The 26,715-nt window shown below is 42.4% G+C and overlaps 1 protein-coding gene across 4 annotated transcripts in view; it reads right to left on the bottom strand.

Annotated features, from left to right (window-relative positions):
* ESR1 (estrogen receptor 1) overlaps nt 1–26,715 on the bottom strand; it is a 407,047-nt gene that overhangs the window by 269,599 nt on the left and 110,733 nt on the right. The window contains exons 1-2 of one of the 4 annotated variants that reach the window (XM_061428335.1): nt 19,924–20,134; nt 17,389–17,913 (exon numbers count right to left, since the gene is read on the bottom strand). In XM_061428335.1, the coding sequence (XP_061284319.1) occupies nt 17,389–17,843 (455 nt within the window). In that variant the 5' untranslated portion in view covers nt 17,844–17,913; nt 19,924–20,134. Of the gene's footprint in view, nt 1–17,388; nt 19,115–19,923; nt 20,135–26,715 lie in introns of those variants that run through there. The other 3 variants (XM_061428338.1, XM_061428337.1, XM_061428336.1) reach the window with 3 other exon arrangements.

The following is a 26,715-nucleotide window of genomic DNA, read 5'->3' as shown; positions in this document are numbered from 1 at the left end:
CTCCCCTACTAAATGGAAAAAAATGTTTAAACACACTTTTAGCAAGCAGCATAAAAATAGTCATTTCCCATAAAACTAAAAGCAGCAGCTCTGGGACATAGTCTAAGATTAAAGCATTGTCACAACTAAATATAAAGACACAACAAATCAACTGCCAAGTAAATCAATCAGTGACAGAAGACATTCTGTCCATTTTTGTGCAAAATAGAACAGGTTAAAACTTGAGTTCCAAAATTCACCTTCTAGATTTGGAATCCTTAATTCTCCTTTGGCTCAGCCCAGGTATTTCAGAGGTAAAAAACCTGCCTACCAATGCAGGAGATACCAGAGACACAAGTTTGATCCTGAGATCGGGAAGATCCTCTAGGGGAGGAAACACCAACCCACTCCAGCATTCTCGCCTGGAGAATCCCGAAGACAACGGAGTCTGGCAGACTACAGTCCAGAGGGTCACAAAATGTCAGACAGAACTGAGCAACTGAATTCATGTGCTCAGTCGTGTCTGACTCTGCAACCCCATGGATTGTAGCCCGCCAGGCTCCTTCGTCCATGAGATTCTCTATGTGAGAATGCTGGAGTGGGTTGCCTTTTCCTCCCCTAGAGGATCTTCCCAATCCAGGGATCAAACCCAGGTCTCCTGCATTGCAGGTGAATGCTTTACCCTCTGAGTTACTAGGGAAGCTAGTACACACAAACTTCTCCATTCTTGGCTATGAGACCCTGGGCAATCACTTTCTTTCTCTTAGTTTCTTCTTCCATAAAATAGAAATAATAGCAGTATCAGCCTCTTATGGTTGGTATAAGGATTCAACAAGATCATCCATTAAAGCTTTCAGCAGGGTGCCTAGTGCACTACAGTCAGAAAAATACTAGCCACTGGTGTAATTAAAGTTATTTCTCCTATTTTTAACAATTTACTTTTTGGTTCCTTCAAGAGATTGGCTTTGTAAATTACTAAGCATTCATTCCATGCAAGGAACCAGGCTGGAACTCTAGGGAGGACCAGCCAACCAGACTCGGCATCTCTTCCCAGCCTCCCCCACCCTCTGTCATTGCCTAAACCCTCCCTCCTTCACACCTTCTTGGATCTCCTCCTCAGGAGACACGAGCCCTCCGTCTGGCCAAGTGCCCCTCCTCAGTACCTCTGGTGGTCCCTCCTCTACCACCATTCTTTCTCCACTGGTTTTTGGTCATCTGGTCACTTGTCATCTCCCCCACTTGACTGTGAGCAACTTAATGACAGATAACATGTCCAATCTCTGTAACTACCATAGGGATTAGTATACAGTTGACACTGGATAAAGCTTGCTGAGTGAGTGAATATACACATTAATTAATTTTATTCAATTACTCTAAATTAATCCATAAAATTTGCCTTGATTCATGGACCTGACATTCCAGGTTCCTAGGAAAATTGGAAGTGGTCAAACAGGAGATGGCAAGAGTGAACATTGACATTCTAGGAATCAGCGAACTAAAATGGACTGGAATGGGTGAATTTAACTCAGATGACCATTATATCTACTACTGTGGGCAGGAATCCCTTAGAAGAAATGGAGTAGCCATTATGGTCAACAAAAGAGTCCAAAATGCAGTACTTGAATGCAATCTCAAAAATGACAGAATGATCTCTGTTTGTTTCAAGGCAAACCACTCAATATCACAGTAATCCAAGCCTATGCCCCAACCAGTAATACTGAAGAAGCTCAAGTTGAACGGTTCTATGAAGACCTACAAGACCTTTTAGAACTAACACCCAAAAAAGATGTCCTGTTCATTATAGGGGAGTGGAATGCAAAAGTAGGAAGTCAAGAAACACCTGGACTAACAGGAAAATTTGGCCTTGGAGTGTGGAATGAAGCAGGGCAAAAGGTAATAGAGTTTTGCCAAGAGAACACACTGGTCATAGCAAACGCCCTCTTCCAACAACACAAGAGAAGACTCTACACATGGACATCACCAGATGGTCAACACCGAAATCAGATTGATTATATTCTTTGCAGCCAAAGATGAAGAAGCCCTATACAGTCAGCAAAACCAAGACCAGGAGCTGACTGTGGCTCAGATCATGAACTCCTTATTGACAAATTCAGACTTAAAGTGAAGAAAGTTGGGAAAACCACTAGACCATTCAGGTATGACCTAAATCAAATCCCTTATGATTATACAGTGGAAGTGAGAAATAGATTTAAGGGACTAGATCTGACAGAGTGCCTGATGAACTATGGATGGAGGTTCATGACATTGTACAGGAGACAGGGATCAAGACCATCCCCATGGAAAAGAAATGCAAAAAAGCAAAATGGCTGTCTGGGGAGGCCTTACAAATAGCTGTGAAAACAAGAGAAGTGAAAAGCAAAGGAGAAAAGGAAAGATATAAGCATCTGAGTGCAGAGTTCCAAACAATAGCAAGGAGAGATAAGAAAGCCTTCCTCAGCGATCAATGCAAAGAAATAGAGGAAAACAACAGAATGGGAAAGACTAGAGATCTCTTCAAGAAAATTAGAAATACCAAGGGAACATTTCATGCAAAGATGGGCTCGATGAAGGACAGAAATGGTATAGACCTAAGAGAAGCAGAAGATATTAAGAAGAGGTGGCAAGAATACACAGAAGAACTGTACAAAAAAGAGCTTCATGATCCAGATAATCACAATGGTGTGATCACTCACCTAGAGCCAGATATCCTGGAATGTGAAGTCAAGTGGGCCTTAGAAAGCATCACTACGAACAAAGCTAGTGGAGGTGATAGAATTCCAATTGAGCTATTTCAAATCCTGAAAGATGATGCTATGAAAGTGCTGCACTCAATATGCCAGCAAATGTGGAAAACTCAGCAGTGGCCACAGGACTGGAAAAGGTCAGTTTTCATTCCAATCCCAAAGAAAGGCAATGCCAAGGAATGCTCAAACTACCGCACAAATGCACTCATCTCACACACTAGTAAAGTAATGCTCAAAATTCTCCAAGCCAGGCTTCAGCAATACGTGAACCGTGAACTTCCTGATGTTCAAGCTGGTTTTAGAAAAGGCAGAGGAACTGGAGATCAAATTGCCAACATCTGCTGGATCATCGAAAAAGCAAGAGAGTTCCAGAAAAACATCTATTTCTGCTTTATTGACTATGCCAAAGCCTTTGACTGTGTGGATCACAATAAACTGTGGAAAACTCTGAAAGAGATGGGAATACCAGACCACCTGACCTGCCCCTTGAGAAACCTATATGCAGGTCAGGAAGCAACAGTTAGAACTGGACATGGAACAACAGACTGGTTCAAAATAGGAAAAGGAGTCTGTCAAGGCTGTATATTGTCACCCTGCTTATTTAACTTCTATGCAGAGTACATCATGAGAAACACTGGGCTGGATGAAGCACAAGCTGGAATCAAGATTGCCGGGAGAAATATCAATCACCTCAGATATGCAGATGACAACACCCTTATGGCAGAAAGTGAAGAGGAACTCAAAAGCCTCTTGATGAAAGTGAAAGAGGAGAGTGAAAGAGTTGGCTTAAAGCTCAACATTCAGAAAACTAAGATCGTGGCATCTGGTCCCAATACTTCATGGGAAATAGATGGGGAAACAGTGGAAACAGTGTCAGACTTTATTTTTGGGGGCTCCAAAATCACTGCAGATGGTGATTGCAGCCATGAAATTAAAAGACACTTACTCCTTGGAAGGAGAGTTATGACCAACCTAGATAGCACATTGAAAAGCAGAGATATTACTTTGCCAACAAAGGTCCGTCTAGTCAAGGCTATGGTTTTTCCAGTGGTCATGTATGGATGTGAGTTGGACTGTGAAGAAAGCTGAGCACAGAAGAATTGATGCTTTTGAACTGTGATGTTGGAGAAGACTCTTGAGAGTCCCTTGGACTGCAAGGAGATCCAACCAGTCCATCCTAAAGGAGATCAGTCCTGGGTGTTCATTGGAAGGACTGATGCTGAAGCTGAAACTCTAATACTTTGGCCACCTGATGCGAAGAACTGACTCATTTGAAAAGACCCGGATGCTGGGAGGGATTGGGGGCAGGAGGAGAAGGGGAAAACAGAGGATGAGATGGATGGATCACATCACCGACTCGATGGACATGAGTTTGAGTGAACTCCGGGAGTTGGTGATGGACAGGGAGGCCTGGCATGCTGTGTGATTCATGGGGTCACAAAGAGTCTGACAGGACTGAGTGACTGAACTGAACTGAATCCATAAAATTAACAAAACAATAATTTCATTTTAATAATGACTTAATACTACATGACTGAATATTATTGTCATTTGGGGGGGATATTTAACAGTTTTTTTGATCATCGAAAAAGCAAGAGAGTTCCAGAAAACATCTATTTCTGCTTTCTTGACTATGCCAAAGCCTTTGACTGTGTGGATCACCACAAACTGTGGAAAATCCTGAAAGAGATGGAAATACCAGACCACCTAACCTGCCTTCTGAGAAATCCGTATGCAGGTCAGGAAGCAACAGTTAGAACTGGACATGGAACAACAGACTGGTTCCAAATCAGGAGAGGAGTACATCAAAGCTGTATATTGTCACCCTGCTTATTTAACTTATATGCAGAGTACATTATGAGAACTGCTGGGCTGGATGAAGCACAAGCTGGAATCAAGACTGCCAGGAGAAATATCAATCACCTCAGATATGCAGATGACACCACCCTTATGGCAGAAAGTGAAGAGGAACTAAAGAGCCTCTTGATGAAAGTGAAAAAGTAAAGTAAAAAAGTTGGCTTAAAGCTCAACATTCAGAAAATGAAGATCATGGCATCTGGTCCCATCACCTAATGGCAAATAGAAGGGGAAACAGTGGAAACAGTGGCTGACTTATTTTAGGCAGCTCCAAAATCACTGCAGATGGTGATTGCAGTCATGAAATTCAAAGAGGCTTACTCCTTGGAAGGAAGTTATGACCGACCTAGACAGCATATTAAAAAGCAGAGACATTACTTTGCTGACAAAGGTCCATCTAGTCCAGGCTATGGTTTTTCCAGGGGTCATGTATGGATGTGAGAATTGGACTATAAAGAAAGCTTAGTTCTGAAGAATTGATGCTTTTGAACTGTGGTGTTGGAGAAGACTCTTAAGAGTCCCCCTTGGACTGCAAGGAGATCCAACCAGTCCATCCTTGGGAAATTAGTCCTGAATATTCATTGGAAGGACTGATGCTGAAGCTGAAACTCCAATACTTTGTCCACCTGAGGTGAAGAACTGACTCATTTGAAAAGACCCTGATGCTCGGAAAGATTGAAGGCAGGAGGAGAAGGGGACAACAGAGGATGAGATGGTTGGATGGCATCACCGACTCAATGGACTTGAATTTGAGCAACCCCTGGGAGTGGGTGATGGACAGTGAGGCCTGGCATGCTGCAGTCCATGGGGTCGCAAACAGTCGGATACAACTGAGTGACTGAGCTGAACTGAACTGAACAGTTTTTTGTTTTTTTTTTTTAATTGAAGGATAATCGCTTTACCATGTTGTGTTGATTTCTGCCATATAGTATTACTGTTATTAATAATTAATTCTGAAGTCTGAAATGTTAGTGGCTCAGTCATGTCTGGCTCTTTGCAACCCCATAGACTGTAGCCCACCAGGCTCCTCTGTCCATGAGCTTCTCCAGGTAAGAATGCTGGAGTGTGTTCCAATTTCCTTCTCCAGGGAATCTTCCTGACCCAGGGATTGAACCCAGTTCTCCTGCATTTCAGGCATATTCTTTGCTGCCTAAGCTACCAGGGAAGCCCCTATAATTAACTGGTAACAATTAAATAGATAGGGGAGACAAATCTATCCACGACTATAGTGAAAGGCATTCCATGGTTATTTCCATAATAGAGATACCCAAGAAGGTGCTCCACCTGCACAATAACACTGAAAGAATGCCAAGGGGGAAACTCATCTGGCAAAAGAGGCATTGGAACTGAGCTCTGACTTTTGTGTACCCTCAGTCTAACATAGGTGGGACAAGAAGAAAGAAAGGTACATGAGGGAGATGACTGAACAACAGAAGTGGGAAATGTGCCTGTTCAGACTTGGTTTTGAATAAGAGCTTCATGGAGTGGAGCTGAGCTGAGTGGAGTGGAGGAGATGAGTTGGAATCAAATGACAAGGTCTTTGAACGCTGCGCTACAGAACATGCCTGTGTTCTGTGATGAGGAGAAGCTACTGAAGGCTTTGAAGCAGAGGAAGGACCCAGTCAAATGCATACTTTGGGTAGGAAGCTCGGGTAAACTGGAAAATTTGAGTTTGTAAGCTCAAAATCTGCAAAACCTGGACAGAATTATTACAGCCATAACAGAGAGCTGGTTGAGTGCAGAGAAAGGAGAGAAGGACGTGAAAAGCCTTGGAGAAGGAGCGTCTTTGTGTGTTTTCAAGACCTGCAAATGGATGCCTTGTACCACCTTTCTGTGAAATATACAGTTGTCCAACTTTAAAAACACCAGAACCTGTGAATGCTTCCACCAGCCACCTGACATCTTGGCTAGCATTTTCTAATGTCAAACACAGATTCCTCTCATGAGAGTTGAGCTTGTTATGGAAAAGCAACTTTGATCTCACTGATCTCAACTACTGAGCCTCAGACACAAAGAACCAGAGAGCCCTGGGCCTGTGGGCAGATGGTGCTTCATTATGTGGCACCTAGATCATCTTGTGGACATCAGAGGAGCCCTGTGCTCACTTCTAACCTGAGGATCTACAGGTATACATGTTTCTGTGATTTCAAAGGCTTGCTTTCAGCAGATTCCGGGCAGAGTCACACAGGGAAGATTGAGCAATAAGGGAACTTTACCAAGCTGAACCCAAACTGCTGATGTGCCAAGGTCAGGTGCCTGGATGCCCGTTTCCCTCATCAATGAATAAGTCTTCTAATTCTATCTACAGAAAGAATTCTGCAAACACTTCCCAACAGAAAGGAGTACACAGGGAGAGTTTTAATTAAGCCCTCCACATTAAAATGTTCGAGGAACTTTCCAAAAACACAACCGGAAATCTGGCGCAATCAATCAGTTATCCTGATATTGATATTTAGAGGTTATATCAACAATGCTAGAGTCTGGGTGTGTGGCAACGATCAGAAGAACTGAAGAGAAGTGAACCCTACTGAGGGGAAGGTTCAAAGACTTCAGTTACCTTCAACTGTCTAAACCTTTGACAAAAACCCAAATCATGCCCGCTAATCAGCATAGGTACGTACACTTGACTCTTGAACCAACATGGGGATTGTGGGTGCCAATCGACTGCAATTTAATTAAAAATATTCCTAGTATAACTTATAGTCTGCCTCCATATCTGTGGTTCCTTCTGTATGCCTAGTTCAGCATCTGTGGATTCAGCCAACAGAAGATTATGTAGCACTATAGAACTTAATGCTGAAACCATCCACCTATGCATGAATATGAGCAGTTCAAACTTGTGTTGCTTGAGGGTCAACTGTATTTACATCCCTGTTTTAGGTCGTTTCCCAACTTCCTCTTCATATCCAGTGGCAAAAGCCTGCAGCCTCATAGTCTTAATGCAACTGCGTGCTTTATACATTATTTTGGAAAGATGAGGAGTAGAAATTAATGTTACTGTCATTTTTCTCTTTGGCATTCCTTTCTCTCTCTGCTTCTGAAACCCAAGTGGCTCAGGGAAATGGAGACTCGGAAAGCAGGCAGTCCTGGGTCTGAATAGTTCTCCTCAGGGTCAGAACACAGCCTGGGGCCGCTGTGATGGACAGGTCTAGGAAGATTAAATGTGATAAAGCTTTCAGAAATACTGGGAGATCGTGAATCAGCGGACTACCCAAGAGGAAAGCCCATGGAGTTTTGCTGTTTTGTTTTGTTCTCTTAATTGCTTATTTCCGCTTCACTCCCAGAGCAGACATCAACACTGCTGAGATATGGCCCAGGTCTCTGTAGTTTTTTTAATCATCTGGGTGATTCTGAAATCACCCTTGATCCAAATGTGCAGCCGGGTTGAAAATCAACTTTTCTAGATACTCTGTACATTCTGGCTTCTATCCCTCTTTAGTCTCTCCATCCTTCTTTCCAGATCACAGAGAAAGCCTCTCCTTACCTTATACATCATAGCTTTCCCATGTTTACCTGAGTTTCAACTACTTCCCTCTCTGGAATTGCTTCAGTCCAGAGTATTTTACGTCTTTCGCTCTTTTTTTTTTTTTTTAATTGATTTACTTTTTTTTTTTTTTTACTTGGGGTTTACTACAGCTGCTTGGTTTCATTTTGCTCACACAGTAGCTGGCATATACTAAGCATTTCGAAAAATCCTAGCTGCCTGTTTCCTTTAGGTTGGAAAAGTTTAACTTCTAATCGCAACAGGGTGTTAAATCTGGTCCCTTGAAGGCAAAACAAACACACAGAGGGAAGTTACAAACACTCCAGACTCTTAAAGAGCTCTCATATTCACCTTCTTCTGTGTAGAGTAGTCAATTCTCCATCAGAGAAGTAATAAAAAATTGTGGCTGGCTATGTGCTGGGCATGTTGAAAGTCCTTGACATCTCTGAACTAGTTTAATCTTCCCAACTACCAAAAGATGTAGGGCCTATTTTGATTGTCATTTTACAGATGAGTAAACTGAGGCATGTGGAGTCAGAGATTACAACTAGACAGGGATTGAGAAGGTGCTTGTCTCCCAAACCAGTGCCTTCATCACTCTATTATATACAATCTTATTTCAGTTCTTGCAGTTACCTTCTATCAAGGCACTACAATCATTGAGTTAGTGGATACTGAATCATCACTCCTAGGGGAAATACAGGGTTAGGTTCTTGAGAGCCTCTAGTTGTAACATTTTCATCAACCAAACAATATACAGCCTTGGTTCGTCTCTGTGTGTGTTTCTGTTTAAAGACATCTTATTTAACATACATGGCTGGTTTGTCGACAATAAAATCATGGCCAACCGCACTATAACCCATGCTGAGCGAAGTTTATCTAACCTGTACTTTCTCCATAAGGCATGTCACAGCCTTCTTGCACTTAGGAACGCTAGACAGCACTTCAGCACTAGGCTTTCTAAAGAGCAAAATCACTAAATGAAAAGCACAAAAATGCAAACACACACAAAGTGGCAGTAAATAGACCTCAACCAGGATACTTGTTTACAGTCTGAGATCTGAAACAAGCGGGCAGAGCTCGCCTGGTTTGACCTCAGCGGGGAACGTGCATGTCGGATGACTCAAATTTTTCACTACTTTGTGCATGGCCCGTGCTGCTGCGAATGACCGAGAAAGTGCCCGAGAGTACTGACTGATTGGAAGGTGACAAAAAATGTCAGTGAGCAGGTGAATTTGTAAATGTGCAGTCCATGAATAATGGGAATCAATGAACTTGAAATGCCTGGTGAAGGAAAGGGAATTCTCAAACTCCTCACATTCTTCCAATCCCATCTAAAGATCTCTTCCTGACAGGCCTTTCTCCCTGCAAGAGGCCAGAGGGCATCAGGGTAACTGGTACTTCCCGCCTACCACGTTTCTAGGCACTTCATGTGCCATGCACTTTGCTAAGGGCTCAGAGAAATACTGTGATGAATAAGATCGGCTTTCTGTTCGGACCAGAGCTCAGGGGTTCTTCCCATTAGAAATCCAAGAAGCTTCTGGAGGCCTCTCAGGTTTTGTCAGATAACTGAAGAAAATATCTTCTCATTATAACTAAATTGAATCTTGCATTCAAATTAGAATGCAAGATTAGAATGCACTTCTCTCTCTGAAGTGCCTGAAATAGTCCAGCAGAAACAGGTCTTCAAAAAAAAAAAAAAAAGAAGTCAAACTAGCAGCTTCCCAGGTGGCTCAGTGGGTAAAGAACCCACCTGCAATGCATAAGACGCAAAAGACGTAGGTTCAATCCCTGGGTCAGAAAGATCCCTTGGAGAAGGAAATGGCAACCCACTCCAGTATCTTGCCTAGGAAATCCCATGGACAGAGGAGCCTGACGACTAAAGTCTATGGGGTCGCAAAGAACAGCTCAGCAACCAAAACAACAAAAACAGCCTTTAAAATCAAGTACTTTTCTGACAATGTTGTACAGCAAAATTTATGCCAAAAAAAAAAAAAAACTAACACTTAAAAAAACATCAAGTAAAATGAATCATGGACGGATCTATGACTGTTAAAAAAAAAAAAGAGTGTTTTTGTTGACAAGTGGGAAATTATAATCGGCTGTATATGGGTAGTGTAAGTTCATGTGGATATAGGCTTCTGAAATGTAGACCGCCAGAAGACAATAGCCAAGGCTGCACTTTCTGTCACCTCCTTGACAAATCCACATGCAGAAGACTGTGGCCCTGGGATTGCAGCCATCCATGCGGTAAGGCTCCTGGCTGCTCCGTGCTAACACTGATGTGTGAACTGCTAGGAATATAAACACAAGTTTTATTCCATCTATGCCTCTGGTGAACTTACACACTTTGGAACAAGTGTGTAGTTAGCCAAATGAATGAATGAATGAATAAGCTGCCGGAAGTGAAATTTTTGTCCTGAATTTTTGTTAAGCATCTCTCCTTAGAGACAAGAAAAAAAAATCATTTTTGAAACTATTACTGTTGTTAATGCCACTTTTAACGTCATGACTAGGTTATTAAGGCATATTCTTACACCACCGGCCTTCCTAAGCTAGGGAGGAATTCTGCTGAGCCCTGTTCCAAATTTTATTAAAATAACAGACGACACAGGTCAATAAAGAAATAAACCAGAAAAGATGGAAGGAAAAATCTGGGACTACACAGATGGAGTGACTAAAACAGAAAAGAGAGAAAGAAAGCTGGATAGCGGAAAAGAAGCCAAGAAATGTTTAAAGGGAAGAACGTTAGAAAACAGAGCAAAGAAACAAAATAGGAGAAGGGACTATTAAAACAAAGATCAGTGGAGGAAAGAGAAAGGATGCCAATGCACAAATGGTTATTTCTAACATTATTTGGTTGCAGGGAATCAAAAGAGAATTATCTTTTACTTTCAGGGTCTTAAAAGAAATTCCAAGTCTTTATGTGAGAGAAGTGAGTCGTGAATTGATTTGCCAAGAAAACTGCCCAGGAAGTAGTGCCTCGCAGGCACACACAAGACAGGTGTTGTGTCCCTGCACCCACCACTGCTGGGGACAAGAGGAAAAGAGGGTGAGGGATGCAATCTAGACAGAACCTCAACTACAGAGCAGGAGCCTCTGGCCAGGCAGCTCTGTAGCTGCCAAGCTGAAGTTGCAACTCTGAACATGAAACCCTCAGGGGTCTCTGGCTCCTCTTGGAGGTGATACTTTGGGGGAACCCTCAAAAAGAAGGACCCCCATGTGAAACTTTTGAGGGCTCATTGGGAAATGTCTAGTTCTGAAATTTTCTTAATTAAGTTTCATTGAATGACTCTAATTTTCTCAAGCCTAAACCACCGGAGTTTCAGAAAGCAGAAAATGACAAGACGGAGTTGCCTACTACCGCCTGAAAGATGACACATTTGATTCAAGGAGATGTCATGGGAACATACTAAGGAGGCACTGTGTTCCCCTAAAAGGTTCAGGAGAGAAACAAAGAAAGAAAGCAATCCAGGCTTGTTTGGATTGTTCTTTTTGAATTTCTGTATGGCAATGAGAGGCACTTAATAGATTTAGGATATCCGTGTCATTGACAGTATTATTATGGAAAATTTTGACTATGTATCTAAATTATATCACCATAGAAATGAGCAAAGTACGTTAAAAATGTTTGATTTCTGTCTGGATAGGTATCTCCAGGCTACATGATGGACATTTAGAAACACTGCCTACCCAAGTTGACATCAGCACCTCATTGCTGCTAACCCACCGCCATCATCTTCACCATCCCCTCCTTCCTCTGCCAACACCACCGTCATCGTGGCTTCCATGTCACACCACTGTATCTATTAAGAACCTATTTAAGAATCTCAGAAGCTCAGTAAATTGAAACGATCGAACTAAACTTTGTATAAGATTTATTTTGCATAATATTAAACACCGATTTTGATTAAAATCCTAGTCTTCCTCATTAACCCAGGTGCAAAACAATGACTGACTACAGAATTGTGAAATAATTTTCTTCTAGCATTGAGATCTAAGTCACTGAGAGTTTACAATGGATTAGGCACTATTTTTTTTTTAAAAAGTCTGCAGTATTTTGTTTAAGCTTTACAATCATCCTAAATGAAGAGAATTTGATTGTCTCATTTTTTAAAAAAAGGGAGAAACTGAGGACTGGGCAATTTGGTTGAGCTCTCACAGGTGGCCCACTGTCGAGCTGAGATTGGGTGCCTAGCAGTTTGAGTCCAGAGTCATTGCTCTTAGCTACTACACCTTACTAAATAAATCTTTTACTCAATCATTCTTGATGTCTGTGGAGTCAATCCTAGTGTTTCTGATTAAATTATCACTTTGTTAAAATAGATAAAATTTTGTCAATTGGGACCAAAATAGTTGCCTTTCTAGCCTTTGTATTTTTACCAGGGTCTAAACATATACACATAATTAAAACTGTTGTTGATTTATGTTAAACATCCCCCCCTCATAATGCCTACTAATATTCTCAAAGATGAGAACTCGGCAGTCGTTTCTTCTCTCATGAGGTCAAGAATATCATAAAGGTGTTTGCAGTCACCTCCAGCCCAGTTCAATCCTTAGATTTCAGATGACACTGTGAGAATATGTTTTAGAGATAGAGTATGGGAAGCTCAGACACACTTCTTAAAAACTGACTTTACAGGTTAACTCATCAGCAGAGTTTAAAATGTAAAATAAAACTACTCGATGATTTTGGTGGACTGCCTCCGTTTCATAAAATTCTCTACACTTTCACTTTAGCTGGTTTGTGTTCAAGTGGCTGAATTCTGGGGACTTACATAGCACTTTCTTTGGAGTATGAATTTTGGTTCTAAACAGTTACGGCAGTTTTCCTTTCTTCGATAAGCAAACTGGGACTTGGAATTAAACAAAATGAGTAATTTGCTTTTACCCATTCAATGTAACCTAGAGAAGAAGGGAACATACTTAGACCGCTGCCTTCTCTACTGGGTCCTTCTAAAGTTACATTAAAAATAATACTGAAGTCATTGGAAGGATTTAGATTTATTATTTTTTTGCTGAGTACACATTTTAGAAAAAATATAATTCATATACTTCCTTATATAAAACTATTTTCACATAATCAGGGTTTTGACTTTTTAAAAAATGTATGTATAAGATAGATGTTCTTTATGAAAACCCAGACTGCAAACAAATGTTGCAGATGGTAATAAAGATTTTATTTAAATTTGGCTTCCACAGAAAATGAGTTTATATTATCATCAATCTATATTTGTAGTGAAACTCCTGACCATTTAAGTCAGTTCTTTCCTACAGTATTTTTTGAGCTTATAAAAGCACCAGAACAAATATTAACATGTGAATAAAATCGCTTGTATAGCTTATGCATTGCTTTTACATATACTAGCTCACTTGACAAAAGTACTACTATCTTACCCTTATTGAAAAGTTTGATATCTTTTATAGTTTTTCCTGTATCTACGGTTCTTGCCATGGTCAGTTTCTTACCCCTGTCTTTCATATCCTTAAAATTTATAAGAAACCAAAATGCTGAACCTGAATTTTCCTAAATTATGAATTTTACATCTTAAATACATTCACAAAAGCAATTCAGAGATCCAAATTAGCTGAGTGTGAGAAAGACTAGAATAAGTGACAATTATCTTTCAGGGGCTTTCTACCAAACAGGTACAAGCCACATAGAGTAGGTGAAAATGAAATGGGGTTTTAAGATGTGATCCTGTTTCAATCTAAAATATATTCATTCTTGAAGCAATATGTGGCTCCTTAAACTACTCGTAGATCCACATAATCAGGTACACAGTAACAATTTAAATAACTGAAAAAAAGTAAGACCAGGAAAAAAGGGTGCTAAGATATTACCTAACTACAAAGAAACAATTACTGAAAACTTGAAACTTAACCATTCAAACCTCTCTCTAGAAGTGAGCCTTGCTTAAAGTTGAAAAATAGTTTAAATGTTCACCGATGCACAAACTAGGCACTGACAATATGCATACAGCCAGAAGACAAATTTCTAGGGCTTTGGCTTTGATGTAAAAGTTTGGATATTGGTCAATTTTTTGCAAAAGAGGGCAATATTTCACCTCTAAGAATACTGATAAGACTGAAACCAGCATGGAGTATTATATACCTCACTTGAATTTTTAAAACATAGTGGATATAATTAATTTTCTTCTTCAGTTTTATTCAAACCTTCTAAGATGTTTAAACATGCTAAGGAACCCAGGATAAGGTAACTCCCACTTGCCTTCATCATGAAATTTTAGCTAAGACATATTTTGCAGGTCACCGCTTGCCTATTTACAAATTCATTCCCTTTCAATAACAATTCGTTGGGATATATAACCATCTTTCTCCCATTACTATATGCCCAGGGCAGTCTTATCTGTTACATTTCTTCATATGTAGATATGGCTGCATATTATGGCCAACAGAAGAAACCACCCGTAGCATCTTAATGATAAAATGATGTGAACTTCACATAAATTCTTTGAACATCCCAGTGGGACATTTAGCTGGACAATCCACACAATAGCATTTTACAAATGGAAAAGTTAAGAATAAACTTAAGTAATAAAGGGTAACCTAACTGACCTAAAGTCACCAGCTGATTTGTAAGCAAAAAATAAAATAGAAACAATCAAAACTGTTTTTTTGGTTTGTGTCTATAAAACAACCAGGCACTTACCTGGTTTCTACTGACCACAACATTTTAGGTCAGTAGCTTTCAAACTTCTTTACCTCAAACCAGAGTAAGAAATACATTTTAATCACAGCCAGCACACTTAAGCATGGATAATTAAAATAGTCAGGGAACAAAATCTGCTCTTATTAGACATTACCCACTTGAGTATTTTCTATTTTTTTTAATATTTCATTCCTTTAAAAAAATGTTCTAGACTCACTAAACTAATCTCATGATCCTCTGGATCATGACAAGCCATCTAAAAACACTTGCTTACGGCCCCAAAACTTTTGATAACTATTGAAGAAAACTAAGGGTTCCTAAAAGAATCTAACCAGCTCTTTTCTTTTCACCCAGTCATTCAAACAGTAAAATTGAGAGGGGGAGAATATTACGTGACGTCTGTCTATTTAAAATAATTCTATTTCATAGAGTCTTCTTTTCCTCCATGGGTAATAAAAGGCAAAATTCAAACATCAAAAAAAGGATGTTATGGAAAATAAATGCCAAAGGAAAAAATTATTCTAAAAATGAATTTCCATCCAGAATCCCATACAGAGTTTTTTATCTTTATTATTTTTGAAAGTTCCCTTTTTCTTTTTTTAAAAGTACAAGAATATTATCTAATGCAAAAAGTTTAAGATGGGGCATATTATAGGGATATTATTTGCCACTGGGATGATGAACAATTTTGAATAAAATGTGATCCCCTCTTCATTTGACCATGCTCACTTTGTAATTACTGGCAAGGCAGTAAATAATCCACTGAGAAGCAGTCTCATTAGTGCCCATTGAAATTCAGTGGCATTAATTTGCAATAAAAGAACTGAAAATTAAATGGAAAAGAAAATAGTTTCTGGAGTCTACCAGGAGGTTATGGAACTCACATCATACCAATGCCTTCCTTCACATCAAGGAGTTTAAAAGGTGTGAATCAGACTTAATCGTTAGATTTTGTTCTAACACTTTAAAAAAAAAAAAAAAAAGCAGGCAGAATAAATTCTTTTTCATTTTCCATTTTAACCCTGAATTAAAACAAGTTAAATGAATTTGACAGACACCAACTTGTGAAAGTTTTGTTCATCCTAGTGAGTCTTCTAAGGAATAACTCAGGCTGGACCTGCCTGGCTGTGGGGTGTTCTAAAGTCTTTTGAGGGGCTAAAGGATGTGGGGTGTGCTCAGATAGCCCATGATCCCCCCTTCAAATTTTCTGGGGCCACCTGGCACCTTCCTCCTACTGCTTCTACTATAAATCTCTCTGGAAATAGAACACTGAATGGAAAATCATCCCAGCTTGCAATATAGAAGGGTCTGGGTTAAGGATGACAGGCAGGTCCAGACACCAGTGTACAATCAGGCAGTGCCTAACTCAGTGCCCAGCCACGTGGGTACCCTGAGGTCTCTCAACCCACTCCAGGGCACCCCTGTCCAGCAGCACCTAGAGCACTGGTATTCCCCAGGATCACCTGCCTAAGCCCTTTTGGAGTCCACCAGGAAAAGAAGGGAGAAATTGTCAAAGGGAAAATGAGAGCAAGAAGGGAGAAGGAAAGTGTCATCTCTACGAAAAAGAAAAGAAAAAAAGAAAAAAAACGAAGACACAACATATTTGCCTCTAAGTCACGAAAGTGTCCCTGTGTGCCCTGAACCATCTGCTTCTTCCCCTGAAGGAAAAGCACAGAACCGGGCTGAACTCGGGCACAGCACTCCCGGGGGCATTCTGTGCCCCGTAGGCCAGAAATGAAACTTAGCTGGCAGGAAAGTATTTCAAAACACTCATGCTTCGATGTGGCATGTTTCAAACTCACAGGACACTTATAAATCTCGGGATGTCAGAAGTCTTCTGCCAGCACTGGGCTCTGACATGGACTCAGCCCGGGAAACTCAGAAATCAGAAAACTCCTTAAGACCCATCCAACTCTAGGGTCTTCCGAGGGGCGCGTTTCAGCCCCGCAGCCCTCCTAGGTGGGACGCGGGAAAGACTTGCGAGGAATCGCTCCCCGAGGAAATTACCTTTGCCACCACCATAGTCACCATTCTCAGAGCGTGCGTATTTCCAACCCGAAAGTCGAGCAGCAGGGAAATTTGGCACGCACAGTAAAACAAAATTGTTAAATACTACTACAAATATAAATAAATAACATTCTGAGCTCAGCGAGTCCCGAACACCTCTAGCCTTAAGTACCAAAGCGGGACCTTTTCTAGGGACTCAAAGCACCTTACGTGTATTGGCTCTGGGGTGGCCCCCTCCCCAACTAAAAAAAACCTCTGCTTTGCACGGTTTTCCAATATTTGTTTAATTAGGAAGCACACGGGGTTTCAGATCTGCGTCTCAGGCAGACATGGGGGTGGGGGGGGGGGCGGTGGAGAAGGAAAAAAATTAAAAATTAAAAAAAAATTTTTTTTTTTTTTTAAGCTTCTGGGCCAGAGAACTTGACTCTCGAGAACACGAGATGCACCCGAGATCCCAGGCCGGGCGGCGCGCTAGCCCTCGGGTCGCGCGGCCCCGGCTCGGGCTGCGGCTGCGGCCGGGCGCCCAGCCCCGCGGCCTGCGGGCCCCCCTCCCTCCGCGCCTCGCGGCCCCTCGCCCCCGCTCCCTCCCGCCGCCGGGCGCGCGGCGACCACCCCGACGGGGCGCGGCGGGCGGCGCGGGTTACCTGTAGTAGGCGGGAGGGCCGGCTTCGCGCACCGCATAGCCGCTCGACTCGTTCTCCAGGTAATAGGGCACCTGTTGGCCGTGCGGGTGCAGGAAGGGCGAGAGGGGCTGCGGAGGCGGGTGTAGCAGCACCAGCGGGCTCGGAGACACGCTGTTGAGCGGCGGGAAGGCCCCCAGGCCGTTGGCGCCGAACGCCGCCGCCTCGGACCCGGGGCCGTAGGGGAGGCCCGACTGGCCGTAGACGGGCGCGGAGGCGGGGGCCGCGGCGTTGAAGTCGTACGCGGCGCCCTCGGGGTAGTTGTACACGGCGGGCTTGCTGCTGTCCACGTACACCTCGCCCAGGGGCCGCTCCAGGGGGATCTTGAGCTGCGGGCGGTTCAGGGGCTCCAGCTCGTTGGCTTGGATCTGGTGCAGCAGGGCCATGCCGGACGCTTTGGTGTGCAGGGTCATGGTCATGATGAGCGGCCGCGGGCCGGCCGCAGACCGTCTCCCCCCGCGGCAGAGGGCTCAGCAGCCGGCCGGCCACCTGGAAGAAGAGCACAGCCCGCGGTTAGAGGCGGCGCAGCGCATGTCCCGCCGCGACGCGAGCGCCGGCTGGGCCCCAGCGAGCCGGCCCCGTCCCGAGGAGCGCGGCGGCGGCCGGAGGCGAGCAAGTGCAGCCCTGCGCGAGCGCGCTCTGCCAACTCGCGGGCTCGGGTCTCCAACTTTAAGTACCGCTCTCCCGAGCTCAAAGGCATGACAAAGGTGCTGGCCCCCGGCCAGGGGCTGCTGCCTGGCCCTGACGTTGCCTTCAACATCACTCCAGGCGCGCAACTCGTTTTGGAGCGATCCCAAAGAGCAGCTTCCCTGAACTTTACTTTACTTGCCGCTGCTGGATAGAGGCTGGATTTCACGGCAGGAGGGCGGGGGCGCCGAGGGATCTCCTAAAGGTGGCCCGGAGAAGACGGGTTTCAAACCAACTCGGAAGACTCATCCCGGGGCCAGCTTTCTCTAACGTGCTACCTTATGTGCCCCGTGCCAGGCTCCAATCTATCTCTGTTTGTCTCCCGTGCTGTTTGATTCACGCTCCTCGTTGGCTGGAAATACGTAGTGTGTACATAGAATGACCCTGGGGAGGACCACTCTGTAACTGAGATATGGCAGATAGAGTAGGGTGTGCGGTTGCCCGTGCAGACAGCTATATTTAGCAGCTGCAGAGACTGATCGCAGGCATCCGGGGAAAGAGGGCGGAGATTCAAGGTGTACGTATAGGAAGAGCCGAGTTTTGCCTTCAGGAGAGTGCTACCTGACCTCAGTTTCCCTCGTCTAAAAAATTCTCCCGAAGTGGTCGCCTCCAGCCGCGATCTTCCGAGATTCTCCCAGCCCGCTTTGTCTGTGTTGGACCACAGTACTGTACTTGTGTCCATTAGGAATTCTAATGTGAATGACGATTTACCAAAACCTTTCCGTTAGGAGGACATGGGTCTTCATGCTTTCCACGGACTATGCAACCAGAACTTCAGAAAACTGAATATGAAATGTGACCCTTCCATAAAAAAAAACAGAACCTCAGGTCATTAACCACATCTTTAGCAATTATGTTGTACTGATGATCTCAGCAACAAATTTTGAAAGTCAGTGATGCCTTTCTGTTCCTTTGGACTAGGATATGCAGATTCAAATATCCAGATTGAAAAAGAAACAGGAAAAAGTTTGGTACTGCATTAAAAGTTAAACCTGCTCAAGTACATTATATATGTATATATAATATATTAGAATAAATTATATAATATATAATGTGTATATATATAATGTATGTGTATAAATATATATTTAAAAATTATGGTAAATACATTGTGCACCTATAATCATGGACAGTTTATACTTTTTAATAAACTTCCTTGTCCCCAGTCTAATAAACTCTGATACAACTGCTACTTGGCTTTAATTGCTATCCCAAACACCTGACGGAATACCTGACAAAATTTCTGTGTCATATATAAATGCCAAAGATGCCATCACTGACAGTAATATCTGGGGATATCTTTATACTAATAAGTACATGGTTACCTAATTCTTATAAGAACAGACAGAGCATTTGGGGATAATATGCAGATATAGCTGATTTACTATGAAGCCAAAACTGAGCTCAGCATCCATAAGTATAACTAGAATTATAAGCAAAGAAAGGGTTAAAAACACATTAGATGAATCACAGATATTTCTCTTTATGGCCAGCAACCATTACTTTCCAAAGCAATCTTTTTACAGATGACTTCGTTTCCGTAAATCACACTTTCAATTTTCAAACATCTTAAGAAAAAAAAAAAAACACCATGCACAGCACTTCAGAGGACTCTGAAAAATCTGAACCTGCCGAATTCTATGCAAATTACACAAAGAACCCTACGGGTCCTGAAAGCAGAAGGAGATGCACACACAAACCCAGGGAAAACAGCAAATCCTTATCTCCCTGCTCGGATACAGATACTGGTCAGAAAGGTGAGTTGCTTTCTCAAAATGCTAAAGCTGCAAAGAGAAATCAAAACAGTCCTACCCTGCTGGATCAAGAGCGTCTTTCCAGAAATGTTCCATGGGCTTGTAGAAGTCAAGGGCTGAGACAGTTAGAAGGAAGGGAAGATTGCGCTCCCATGTGCCTGTGGCTCCGGGTGTGAGCAAGGCAGAGCGTGTGGGGATGTGTTTGCATGTGGGATGGCAGGGAATCGGGAAGCAGCCAGTAGGCAGGGCACTTGGCAGCCCCTCCCGGCAGACAGAGCAGCTGGGCTGCCGCACAGAGCTGGATGAATGGCAGTGGAGAGTAAGGAGAGGCTTGCTGTCTGCTCACGGGGAGCAGGGTGGCACACTCAAGTCAGTGTTATTGGATGGAACCAACACTCCCAAGCCTTTCTGCTGTTTCTACCTGAAGCCTAGCAAGTGTGCCACGCTTTCTGCTGCCATCCAAGGCAAGAGGGAAAGCAGGCTTGCTGGAAATCACAGGCTTATGGCTAAAATAGAATGCCAGTCAAAAGTGCGTGGATATCAAGTTTACAAAATGTGACACGGGTGGTTTTTCCTGAAGAATATAATTTAACAATAAAAGCCTTCTGGGATCCACTTGGATCAGATGCCTTGCTGGCCCCAGCCCGCCCTGTCCCTCCTCACCATCCCCCTGTCTCTGAACAGACACACTGTTGCCGTGCCTCCCATTGCACTAGGAAACCAGACTTTGGAATAAATGTTTTGGCATTCTAGGGATGTGTTTCCAACTGAAATGTAATATTCCTCCACCTCCTTAACCAAACCCACAAACCTTTCCACGAATAGCTCAGTTGACTGCTTTCAGTAAACATGAAAAAAATATATCATTAAAGTCCCAGAGTAGGAAGATAAGACAAAGGTAGGTACCTTTGTGTGGCACTGACTTTAGGCTTTCTGGTTGTAGAGGCATTGAGCATGGGTAGAGAGTCTATTTCCCAATGATGCCCACATAGAGCCTCCAGGTTCTCAACGTTTCTCTTGACCATGGTACTAACACACAGGGAAAGAGCTCCTAGTGGCCCTCACCCAGTGTCTAAGGACATGTGACGCCTACTGGAGCCTTTGTTGCCAGACATTAGTCACTGCCTTGGGTATTAAATGGTTCTAATCACAATGCCAGGAGTGGCCAGTCTCTCGCCCTGGTACCTCATGCAGTTAGGGAGAGATTTATGAGTGGCTCTTAAGACCAGTACAAAGGAAGAAGTAAAAAGTTATTTTTAAAAAAGTTACCAAAATGTTAATAATGTCATAATACAAATAGTATTTTGTGCTTTGAAAGTCCCCAAATATTGCAATATTAGAGCACAGAACCCTTTGCTGTCGATGGCTGTGAATATTAACTCCTCCTTTAGGCCAACCATGGCCATGCATGCACTAGTCCAGTCCAAAAAAAACCAAGAATGTGCAAAGAATGGAGAGGAAAGGGAAAGAAGGGGGAGGACAGAGAGGAAAAAAGGGAACGAAGAAAGAAAGGAGAGAAAGAGGGAGGAAAGAACTTTGCAACTGTTCTCCTTGAACATAGGAAGGACAAGAAGTCTCATTATCTCTTCACAGACTTTGATTATTCTACAACTAACCATCAAAGTTAGTCCCAGATGTCCGATAAAGTCAGTTTTCCAGAACACTCTCTTGCCCATATTCTCTTCCTATTCCTGGTAAGAATCATCACCCAGGCTTGATGATGGTGGGTGGGAAAGGACAGCGAACCTTGCCAGTTTTCTTCTAGTGCTTCTGGCAAACAACCTTGCAGCCTGGTTCCCTCCTCTCCCCTCCCCAGCTGCACAGGCTCACACTCCCATCCTTGACTTCCTGGCATTTGCTGGGGAATTAGGGTCAAGTCTATTTCTGTAGCTCCACCATCGAGAGCATCTCCAGACCACTTTGCCAACAGTCTCCTGGGCATTGCCTGCTCGTTGAAAATGTGAGTCATCATTCTCCCTTCCCCCAGACATGGGGCTCCTCTCCAACCCCCCAGTCTGTGACTAGCATCATTATCCCTGCAGTCGCCTAGGGCACTCCTGTAGGCTTTCTGTAGCCTTTGGCATGCCTGAGCATTCTAGCTTTGCCATTTATCCCTTCCCCCGACACTCCTAGGGCACTCCTGTAGGCTTTCTGTAGCCTTTGGCATGCCTGAGCATTCTAGCTTTGCCATTTATCCCTTCCCCCGACACTCCTGTGCCCCGCCTGCATTACCTCACCTGGCAAAACGATCTCCTAGGGACATCTGCCCCTGCACACTTCTTCCTAGATCTTGCTGCTTTATATTTTGTTGGTTTTTACAGTTTTGAGATCCATTTTCTCATGATCGGCTCCATTCTTCACCCAGATTACAGCTTCCTCCAGAGTTCAGGCCTTCCTTTCTTCCCATAATATCTTGTCTAGTGTATCTCCCCCTGATGTGTAACCTGTGCTTCAGTCAAAGTAAAAAAAAAAAAAAAACTTGAGGCTCCAAGCACTCAAAGCTTTCCTGATGACATCCCCTCTGCCTAGAACCCCGCTTTGCTGGCTTGTTGGGGAAGGTCTTTTTTAAAATTCAGCCTAAATGCTATCACAACAAAAGTGCCTTCCTTTATTCTTTATTCAAAGGTAATTTCCTCTCCTCTGAACACCAGGGATATTTCTCATGCATGTGTTACATTCTTCCTTGTGTTAATATATAGATTATATATCCCCTCCTGCTCAGAAGTTCCTTGAGGACAAGGTCTGCAAAGAGTTATTTGGGTATTTTCTGAGTCCCTAGCACTGTGCCTAGTCATATTAGGTCACCAAATATTGGCTAATTTATTCATCCAGATACTTAAAAGGATAAAATAATATTATACTTATCTGGATAAACCCTCTCTAAAAGCTAACTTTCCATGTAATGTTCTACCATCTTCAAACTGTTTTTCCTAAATGATTATCTTGGTATACTCATACTGACTGAGGCCATAAAGTCAAAATTTAAATTCATACAATCTTGAGGATTAAGCCTGCAATTCTTGGCAGCATAATTCACGAGAAAGCTCTGAATTTTTAGTTCGTAACCAGATAATACTGTGACCAAACAAAGTTTCTTCTCTAGCTCCATTAAAAGCTTTTTACATTTACAAAAACATTATTCCTCCAACAGAAACATGAAAGAAACTAAATGTGGAAATATTTCCAAAATAACTTCCACTCCTAGAAATGGTTCCTTCAGTCTGAGATGTGGGGCTCCAGCTCTGTTCAAACTGATCATTATTTTGATGATAAAAATGCTCTGTTTAGGAGGTTTTTCTGCACATTTATTTGACACCATTTATTTTTTTCTAAAGTAGAAGAAAAAGAATTTCCTGTTAGGTTTCCACCTTTAAAAATGGTTCATACTATTTAAGGACTTTTTATTAGCTCCTAGATTTTTTTTTTCAACTGACATTTGATTTTTGTCTTATGAGGTAAATTTGATATGCAGGGAAATGCACATATCTTGTGTGTTCAATCTTGATGAGTTTGGACACGCGCACATGACAACCGTCTCCATGAAATCCTACGGTATTTCCATAACTCAGGAAATTTCACTTGACGCCTTGTTCAAGCCAACATGCAACCCCTCCAGGCAACCACTGCTATGATTGCTATCATCATAGATTTATTTTACCTTCTGGCCCAAAATGTGGACCGTGACCTCTTTCATACCGGAGGACATAATATACCCCGTTTCCATCCACTGGCACAACAGCGTGATGCTGGGCACACAGCATTGTAAGGGCATCAAGGTACATAGCTATCCTCTCAGTCAGACCCCTCTGCCTGGGATCAGCTCCCTCAAAACCCCAGAATTTTACTTACACTCTATTCAGGGACCTTTTTAACTATAACAGGCTTTCCTTGATCAGGTGTTACATAAGCCTGCCAAGATACGAGTTAATGATGAGGAGCCAAATGAAATCAGGATTCTTTACCATGTTCTTAAACAGACCATCTACATTTTTTTTTAATTTAATAATTTTTAAGCCTAGAATCAAACCCCAAATCCTAATTCTCATGAAAGTCAGGACCTCAGATACAATTCCCTGTCTTTCTACCCAAAACTCAATGGGGTAGTTTGGATTTTTGGTTGTTAGGCAGAATGGCTACTCTTTATTGTGAATCAGTGAGTGGTTCAGATTTAATTCACCAGCTTAAAAAAATTTAGTAACTTTTCATGTTATATTTTTTTAGAAAACCGTTAATGTAATTTAACTATAAGACATGTAGCATAAGACAGTTAAGAAAGTACTTTCTCTATAAGTGCCATGAGTGATGAAAGAATTCCAATTATTCCAATTATTATTACACTGTGCCCCTCTCCCTCCCTTTATCTATTGTTTACTTGAGGAATCTCATTGCCAGAGTAGGGTATTACTTCTCTGTGGAGAGAAGTATTCAGATTGTGCCTAAATTCAAGTTGATTCAAATAGTATCATGCACTGTTAAGGATGACCTTTATAGACACACACACACACACACACACACACACACACATCAAGTAACCAACCAGAAACCTGGCAAAATTTCAGAACCAGCCTTAGTCAAGTGGTTTTTAAAAAGGGGGGGTGATTTTTGCATTTTGAATCTTTTCAGGTCTTTCTTCCTATTTTGTTACCACACTCATCCAGATAACCAGCTCCCTCAGGTCCCAGGATCCCAGGCTACCCATGGCTATAACCAGTGGACTCTCTCCCCCATCTCTCAAGACCCGCAATTACAATCCTACTGTCTCAAAGGAGCGATATATTTATTGAACATGCCAAAGAGTAACTCATTTATTCAGTTCACTCAAAAAATACTGATTACCTACTATTTATCAGGACCATTGCTAGATGTTGGGTCCTGTCTTGGACAGCTCAGGCTGCCGTAACAAAAGACCATAGACCTTATGGCTTAAACAACAGGAGTTAATTTTCGCACGGGGCTGGTCACCAGAAGTCCAATATCAGAATGCTACCTTCATCGAGTCTATTGAAGACCCACTTTCTGGCTTTCTGCCCTCGTGGTCAGAGCTCTCTCTTCTCAGAAGGCCACAGTCCTGTTGGATGAGGGTTCCACCCATGACCTCATTTAACCTTAATTACTCCCTGAAGATTCTGTCTCTAGATACCATCACAGGGGAGGTTAGGTTCACCATAGGAATGTAGGGAAGACAACATTAAGTCCACAGCCACCACCCAAACATAAACAACAAATGTCTGTGCCCTCAAAGAGCTTACTTCTAGGGCCTTTGTATTTAGTCCTGCAGTAACGGCCCCTCCTACTCAGCCTCCCGTAGGAGAATCCCTGCCTCTGTCCGCCCACAGTTGTTGATATTCCTCTGGGTTCAGCTCCAGGCCCCCTTGGCCCCTCTATTCTTCTCCCTTTCAAGGGTCTCCACCACTCCCAGAGTTCTAAGTTTCACCTGTACATTGAAGACTTTAAAATAGAAATCTCCGACCAAAAGGTCTCTGCTGGCCAGGAGCCATTCCAGATACCTCTTAGACATTTTTACTTGCATGTTCATTCATTCAATAAAGACTTCTTGAGCACCTACTATGTGCTTGCCATTAGCAGCTCACTTTGTTCAAAATTACTGTTTCTTTTCCCCAGACCTATTCCTCCCTCTGTTTCCTGTCTCAGCAGACAGCATTGCTATTCGTGTAATTGTGCAAGCCACAAACATCCAGCCTTCAGCCTTGACCTGCCTGTGTTTAATCTCTCACAAATCTTTTTTATTTCTGTCTCCTTGATCTCTTTTGAGTCAATTGCATTTTCTTGCTATTATTATTTTCAGGCCACTATCTTCTCTCCCAAGATATGCCTCCAGACTTTTTCTACCACTGTCCATTCACCATACTATGGAAAGAGTAATCTATCTCAAGAGCAATGGAACTTGAATTATTATTCTCCTTTCTCCAGAGTTCTCTCCCACAGATATTGCGCTCCTGCCATACTGAATTATTTTCCAGTTTTTCAGACTCTCTCAACTCTGTCTGAATCTAAATATTCATATTTTTGATTCATTCTACCTGGAATCTTCCTCCTATTCCTTTTCATCTGACTTACTCCTATGCATCCTTTAAGTCTCCCTTCAGATATCACAGCCACCAGGAAGCCTTCCTTGATTTTCTACCGTGTGCCTGACCGTGAATGCCCATTGCTCCCTAAAAATCCCTGGTCATTGCTCTTATCATGCTGTTGGAATTTCCTGTGTATTCCTCTGTATCCTCCCACTGACCTATAAATTTTTAAAAGGCACACAGGGACTGTCTTTTTCCAAATCATGAGCCCATTGCTTAGTAAATTTCTGATGAATATTTGGCCCCAATAAATACTATTTTAATAATGAATGTTTAAACCTCTCCCTGATATCACATTTGCTTTGCCAGCTCAATTCCTCAATAACTTAATTCCAAAGAACTGATTTTAAGGGCTAGAATTCAGAACTAGAGCTTAGAGAAGAATCTGGAAGAAGATTCATATTTTCTAGAACAACTCAGATTTCTTATCTTATATAAATAGGCTATTAGAATTAATGGCCCCTTTATGGGTTGTCAAGTCCAAACCTGAATTGTCTCCATAAAGAAAGATCATTTTTGTTGAATGTCTAGTCCAGAACACCTGAACTAGAATCTGGATCTCCAAATTTAGGGTGTATCACCCATCCTACCCCACCCCTATTCTCTTCATGTTGATAGTGCCTTCTTTCTTTTTATGTGGGCTGTGATCTGCATAATCAAATTAAGATGTAATTTAGTGGTTCAGTGGGCTATTCTTAGAGTCTTAAAATCTTCCAACTCTGGAAAACACAGCAAGATTGCTTCACATTCTCAAAACA

Source organism: Bos javanicus, chromosome 9 (genome assembly GCF_032452875.1).
Source record: "Bos javanicus breed banteng chromosome 9, ARS-OSU_banteng_1.0, whole genome shotgun sequence".
Lineage (NCBI taxonomy): Eukaryota > Metazoa > Chordata > Mammalia > Artiodactyla > Bovidae > Bos > Bos javanicus.
The sequence above is the reverse complement of the archived record's forward strand: the minus strand, read 5'-3'. Positions and strand labels throughout refer to the sequence as shown.